The 7,832-nt window shown below is 33.5% G+C and overlaps 1 protein-coding gene across 4 annotated transcripts in view; it reads right to left on the bottom strand.

Moving 5' to 3' along the window:
- Klhl4 (kelch like family member 4) overlaps positions 1-7,832 on the bottom strand; it is a 220,927-nt gene that overhangs the window by 12,795 nt on the left and 200,300 nt on the right. For 3 of the 4 annotated variants that reach the window (XM_031367320.1, XM_031367298.1, XM_031367330.1), the window contains one exon: positions 4,883-5,069. In XM_031367320.1, the coding sequence (XP_031223180.1) occupies positions 4,883-5,069 (187 nt within the window). The remainder of the gene's footprint in view (positions 1-4,882; positions 5,070-7,832) is intronic. The other variant, XM_031367309.1, reaches the window with a different exon arrangement.

Below are 7,832 nucleotides of genomic sequence, written 5' to 3'. Positions count from 1 at the left end.
ATATATATATATATATACACACACACACACACACACACATATATATATAGTTTTGAAAGTTTGTAAACATTGGCTAGATAGCCAAGAAGTAGGTAAAGAGAAAGAGAATAGGTTTCAGAAATGGAATTGTCCCCTGTCCGGGATGTTTTAGCAAAAGAGAAGGAAAATATGTATAAGCTATTTCAGAGCTCTCTTGGGGACAGGAGGAAATCGGGAGAAGTCATGCTTTCCTTCTGGCTCCTACTGGAGGTATACTCAGTTCTCGTTAGGATATCTGGGACCCTTTGATGCATCAAGTTCTCTTCCCTCTCTATCTCTTGTCTGTACTTGGTGCACTAATCTGTCCAAATGTCTGTCAATTTATGTTTGTTTTTGTTTTGTTGTTTGAATGATTGTTGTTCTGGGTTTCATGTTGGGAAAAAATGGTTAAAACATTATCTGCTGGCAGTCCATTCCTTTGATTTTGTTTAACTTGTTTAAAAGGCATTTTCAATTTGCACAGCAGAAACTGATGATAAGCCACTGTCCTGTGGCTGGGAGTCAAGCACAGCTGAAAAAACTCTGGTAGAGGCTGTTTGTCTACACAAGCTGCTATTAAAGGGGACAACAGCTTTTTGGTTGTAACCTTGGTAACAGAAAGTTAGCTTAAAATCGGTAACTAAGGGTTGGAGTCATTCTAAACAACACGTGGCATAAACCAGCCCAGAAAAACAGGTTTTTAAAAATACTTCTAAATTGGGATAATATTTTATGTAATTCTCATCCTAGAAACTAGACTTACAAGTGATAAGATTTAAAACAATGTCTCTTTAATGAATCATTAAAAGTTCCACTGTCATGCATTCATATGAAAGAACTGGCAGCCAAACTTTGTACATGAAAGTAATGCTCTCAGTATTAATTTTAAAGAGAGTAGCTTGTTTAAAATTGGGTTTTGCTTTCCAAAAGTTATGGTTATGCCTTAATATTACAAAAAAAAAACTTAAAAAGTATGGTAAAATTGCCAGTGTTCCATTGGCTGCAGTTTGCAGTTTGATTGCAACCTCAGGATTCTTATCTCACCCATATTTTGTAATTAGGATGATTGCAAGAGTAATAATAGTTAAAAACCACTGTGGCCAGTATGGGCCCAGTGGCTCTTTTGCATAAACTTTATTAGATACAGTGGTACAAGCAAAATTTAACCCCCCAAGGTTAGAAAGGAGATCTCAGTGAGAATTTATTTGATATCAAACAGGCTCCTGATAAACAGTTTCAGCTAGTAGAATTTTCGGAGACCCTCAAGAAGAGGTTCGTTTTGTTACACAATTGTTTTATGAAAATGCTAATGCAGTTCACCATGGCCATACAAAGCAGAGACAGACTTATCTGGATATACTCGTCTTTGTGCAAATATTAGACCTTCATACAATCAGAGTCTGGCTATGTTTGCTGCCTTGCAGGGGACTACAGTAAGTACAAGCAATGCTTTCACAGTGTGGAGGTGATAAGGAATGTTTTAAGTATAAATCATCCTAGGAAAAAGTGTCCAAAAATTAGAGGCATAGACAGACAGACAGAGAATTGCTCCCCTGGAACCTATCCTCACTGCAGGAGGTGTAATCTTTGGGTCTGGACAGGACTTTGAAATTTTCAGTGTATGTTTATTATCTAATCCCTCTAAAAAGAAAATTTACTACCTTTGCTCTTACACCACGAGCTTGAAAGTTTCAGAGGCAAAATCTTTTTCAATATTTTGGGCCCCAGTTATGTCCAAGAAAATGTGGTACAGAAAATTCAAGAAAGAAAAGGTGATTTCCTTACTTCAAATTATTTTCAAAAGCTTCCAGGAGATGTTTATTGGCTAAGACCTCATCTTCAGCTCACCACAAGAGGACTTAAGTTTCTGTTATATGTTGTCAAGGGGGATGCAAATTAACTGGTAAAAGAGGAAGAGCTTTTGCAGAAAGTATAGGGAGCTTCTCCATGCCTAGGTCCCACAGGTTGGGGCAGAATAGTGGCAATAGAAATAAAGGGACATATACTTTCAGCAAGAATTCATCCAATCTTATTTCAAGATTATCTAATTTTAAAATGCCCAAAGATGAAATAATAGAAGCTCTCATCCAGTATTGTGGTCAGACTTATGAAGTGTTTTCGAAAGGTACTCACAACTCCGAGGTCTTATTATTCTCCTGTTAGTCTGCACCTTTCCATAGAAGTTTTTATGCGGTCTCTACCTACTGAGAACTCAGAGACCCTCAAAAGGAAAGGCTTAACTGCTTCGCAAACTGAACTTTGAACTTTGGTAATAGTGGTCACTCATAAAAATCTCCTATTTTGCTTATTTTTAGAATCAGGCATCTAGCCAGATATACTTATAACCACTTTTTTGTTTTTGTTTTTTTAAAAAAACTTCATTTAAGTCTACAATAAACAAGACATTCTTGAAATTAAGAAACTAGAAGCAAATATATAAAAAGTTTCTATGCTCTACCAGAGAAATGCTTCAGGAGGTAAAGTTGCTGGCAGCTAAGCCTGATGCCTGCTGTTTGATGGCAAGGAGAAAACTGATGCCTGTAAATTGTCTCCACATGCACACTGTGACACATGTGCTCACACATGCAATTAATAAATAAAATGAACAAAACCCTTGATACCTAAAAATGTTTCTATAGTGTAGATTATGTCTTTATAGATATCACAAAATCAAACCTGAATTATAGCTCAAAAATAGCGAATTAGCCTAGCCTGTGTAAAACCCTGAAATGATTCTCAGCACAGAAATTAAAAAAAAAAAAGACAACCAATGATAATTGCATTTCTGTTTTTCATTTAGTACCTTTAGCTTTTAAGTTAAGTGCCACAAAGCTGTTAATATTATTGTATTCACTGCAGTGTAGCCAGCTATAGTGGCTCATGTCTGTAATTCCAGCACTCGGGATGATGAAAAGACTGTCATGACCTTTAAGGTCAACCTAGGCTATGAAAACAATAACTAAACTAAAATTAAAAAATAAAACAATAAAAAAAATAAAAGACAAATGGTCAAACTGAAATTAATTATGGTATCATATAGCACTTGTTATTTTCTGAAGAACTCTTGTCATATGAGGAAGTTCCACAATTTCAGAAATAATTCCATCTACAATCTCATTTTCAGAGGTGTTAAAATTTAAACATATTTTCTAGAGTTCTGTGTTTGTTTGTTTGTTTGTTTGTTTCGAGGGAGGGTTTCTCTGTGTAGTCCTGGAGATCACTCTGTACATCAGGGTGGCCTCAAACTCAGAAATCTGCCTGCCTCTGCTTCTGCCTCTGAGTACACCATCACTACCCAACTACTTCTAGAGTTTAGATATTGAAAAATTAGTCTATAGAATGACAATCAATATGTAAAGGTGTTTGAATTAGAAGAACTCATAAAATGATGAATTATTGTCCTCACAAATGGATTACTTCTGCTCTCACAAGACTCTATTAGCTATCAATGAGCAAGTGATTACCAAGCAAAAATCAGACAGGATTTTTAAGAAAAGGTAATAACAAAAAGAAAAGATAATAAGAAAAAGAAAAGATAGTACAGGGGCAAACAGTAATAAACCATATTATATGCATGTTTAAAATGTATTAATGAAACTATAGTATTCCAAAAGGAATGCAAACTAATAAAAATCAAAGTTGCTTCTCTATATGCTTTTTGACATTTCTACTTTTTTTCCTTCCACTTTCCACCCTGTTAGACTTTCATCTCTATTTTTTTAAATTTCTACTATTTCAGATTTCCCAGACTCAGACTTTTAGAGCAATAGAAAACTCATTAAGTGAGAAAAGTTTTGTAATTAATTAACATATTTCCTGTTTTCTGTTCCAATTTACAATCAAAATAATGGATTTTTATATGGATAAACCTCCAGTTTATAGTTCATTTTGTCAATGTATCAAATGCAATTTCAGCTTTTGATTTATCAGTATCATTGTCTCTAAGAATGATCTACATTCTTTACAATTAAATTTTTCTTATAAAATCTTTGCTTTAGTTTGGAGAGATGATTTGGTTGACAACACTGGCTGCACTTCTATAGGATCCAGGTTTTAATTCCAGCACCCACATGTTGGCTCAAAACCATCTATAACTTCAATTCCATGAAAACTAATGACTCTTCTAGTCTCCTTGAGACTGCACTCTTGGATTTCAAACATGCAATGGTTCAAAGACATACAGGAAAAGAATGCATATAAAATAACATAACAAAAAATTAATTCTTTGCTTCATTATATTAGCAAAATCTATGGCAAGAATGAAAAACCACATGCAAATGAGCAAGGCTATAGATAAAATATGTTTGAGGAAGACAAGAATAATGCCTTCAGAAACTGCTCCTTTCATTTCATGGAATTATTACTTATGCAAAAATCAAGCTTTTATTGCAAATTTGAAGTGATAATCTTGCTTTCATCACTTCATTCAATATTTTTTAAATTAGTCTTTAAGTGTGTATAATAGAGTTGAGAGCAGTATCTAGAGTCCACTATTCCATTTGTGTGAAAAATATATTTGGATACACTTATCTCTTTCAATTTAATTAAATAAATAAGTGTAAATATATTTTTCAGAAAAGATTTGATAGAGAAAACTGAATGTTCAAACCTAGACTAAACACAGTCCATAATGTAAAATTGTTATTAGCAGTTAGATCAGTCCTAGTTAAAGGATTATCATCCAAGAGATAAGAAGGAAAATGAGATCACAAAATCACACAGATTACCCTAATTATGAAAACAGCTTCAGATACACTTACATAACAAGGAGTTAATAGCATCCTTATACCGTGGAGGCTGTTAGAAATACCTCTTCTTTTTCAAATGGAGACATTTTCCCAACTAATTAACCTGTTGCTTTTACCTTTAGCAGTATCCATACCTCCCACAGCATAAAGTGCCCCCACAGTTGATTTTCTAGGCTTTGTACGAGGGCTTTGCAACATGGATCTTCTCTCAGGCAAGAGATGATACTTCATAGCTTCCATTAGTAGCTTCTGACATTCCAGATCACCACTAAACATTGAACTGTTTTCCAGATCTGCAAGCAACTGGAAAGTAATAATACATGATATATATATCAGGAGTCCAACATCAGAAAGAACAGGATTTATTTCTATTATATGAAGCATTATATATGAAAAAGACACATAAAAATTGCAAAAGTAGTCAAATAGATTAGTTATAACCCTACAAAACTAGGTATCTCCATTCATTGCTCATGGCTAATGCAATAAGTTCATTATCTTTGTTTGTATTTGTACTATCAGAGATGTCATGAAAACATGATCTGTTAAGATATTGTGTCTTGTAAGAATACTGTATCTTTATCATTATATGAGAGCAATAATTTGAAATCATATGCTTTTAGAAGTGTTAATGTACATATGAAACTCTTCAAGATCAGCAAAAGTGGTTGATAGGATCCTAAATAACTGTGATGAAGTATATGTAAAATATTGCTCCCAAAATGAGCTGGAGCAAACTCTTGACCATATTTTATAATGTTGATATGTATTATATTCTATTAATTTGATTTTGGAGTTATGAATGTCATAGTATATCAAAAGAAATAAAAAACAAGTTTGCTGAAATTATTAATCTCTTCTCATAAGCTTTCTCTGACATTTCTTCTTTTTGTGGTTAATTTCAGTTCTGCTTTCCTTCAGCTTTAATCTCCAGTGAATCACTATTTTGATTTGCCTGACAAAACTGTAGGTATTTTTTTTAACATAGTATTTGAAATAGGTTAGAAGACTAAGCTATACAACTTTTCTTTTAAAAATGCTTTATAAATTTATCATTTTCATAATTTTGTTTCAGTGGTGTTTAGAACATATTAACTTGTTTTAGAAAGCCTACATGTTCATATTATTGCCTATCATGAACAGCATCAGGACATTTTCACATGAAATATATTTTAAGCATAGAACATTAGAGTTGAAAGAACAAGAATTGTATATTTCTGATACAGAGAAGTTTAAACTAATGCCTGCTGAAAAATACAAAAATCTACACAAAGAACTGTAAGTTTAAGAACTGTAGATAAATTAGTGCTTCTCAGGTTTTTGCATACCTAAACATATCTGATCCATGTGTTAAGACATATTAGTGATCCTGATGATAGACAATGATTTTCAGGGTCTGAGTAGGGACTAAACTTAGATTTTAAAAAATTTATAGATAATATAATGCTGCTGCTCTGAGGGCATCTTATATAGCATTGAGTTTGATTATCTAATAAATTTCCAAGATTTTTATATTTATACAAACAAAATTTTCACAAATTCTGAATTTTAGCTATCTGTTATTTATTTGGAATCGTGAGAGCAATGTTGTATGTATAGTTGAGTATTTATCTCTTAGGTATTACTATTGTATTGTCTCTTGGACATCAAGAAGTCAATTAGTATTATGTCATTATATATGAATAGATTATCAAAGAACATTTTGAATTTCTTGGTTTAATATACATAAAAGCTTATTAGAACCTATCTGATATCACAAACAGTTCTAAAACACTATTAATGTTATCATCAGAAAACAAAAATACAAACATCTTGACAACACCATAAAATATTACTTACAAACCAAACTCAAAGTCAATAGACATAAACAGATAACAAAAGACATTGGTGAATATAATGGAATGGACACTAAATGAATATTATAAAGAATCAATGAAATAATCAAAAGGCCAAATTTATAAAGACTATACATGAAAAAGAAATATTACAAAAGAGAAAGATTGAATTCAGAGATTCATTGGAGAGTGTTTTCAAAATGCATATTCAAAAACTTCTGGTGAGGGACAAGTTCTTAAGCTAAAATTAAATTCAGGGGATATGAAAAGTGTTCATAATAGTATAATAATAGTAAGCTAAAAGAGTCAAGCCTTATCAAGTTATTCCAGCAAAGAGAAGGACAATTCTAGACAGATTCTCTGCTGAATTTTACCAGATTTTAAAAGAAGAAACAATGCAAATATGTCTCAGATCATCCAATATAGCAAAAGGAGATAGAATTCTATAGAAACCACACTAAAACAAGCTAGCATTATCCTAAATCTAAAACCATAATAAGGATACAAACAAATGTTATGTCAGAAAATTTTAAATCAACTTCCTCAATGAACATAGACACTAAATAAAGTGCTTGCTGACAGGAGCCTGATATAGCTGTCTCCTGAGAGGCTCTGTCAGTGCCTGACAAATCAGAAGTGGATGCTCACAGCCAACCAATGGATTGAGCAAAGGATTCCAAATGGAGGAGCTAGAGAAAGGACCCAAGGAGCTGAAGGGGTTTGCAGCCCATAGGAGGAACAACAATATGAACAAAACAGTACCCCTAGAGCTCCCAGGGAATAAACCACCAACCAAAGAGTATACATGGAGGGACCCATGGCTCCAGCCACATGTGTAGCAGAAGATGGCCTTGTCGGACATCAGTGGAAGAAGAGGTCTTGGTCCTGTGAAGGCTCAATGTCCCAGTGTAGGGGAATGCCAGGACAGGGAAGCAGGAGAGGGTGGGTTGGTGAGCAGGGGGAGGGGGTATGGGATAAGGTGTTTTCAGAGGGGAAACAAGGAAAGGGGATAGCATTTGAAATGTAAATAAAGAAAATATCATAAAAAATCAAAAAAATATTTGCAAACTATTCAAATAGTATGTTAAAATCATCATACAACATAATCAGATAGGTTTCATTTTAAGAATGTGAGGAAGGCACACCAAATGTAAAAGGACACATGCAACATGTAAGAAGGACACATGCTCCACCATGTTCATAGCAGCCTTATTTATAATAGTCAGAACCT

The sequence above is a fragment of the Mastomys coucha genome, chromosome X (genome assembly GCF_008632895.1).
Source record: "Mastomys coucha isolate ucsf_1 chromosome X, UCSF_Mcou_1, whole genome shotgun sequence".
Lineage (NCBI taxonomy): Eukaryota > Metazoa > Chordata > Mammalia > Rodentia > Muridae > Mastomys > Mastomys coucha.
Note: the sequence above shows the minus strand (reverse complement) of the source record. Positions and strands in the feature narration are given on the sequence as shown.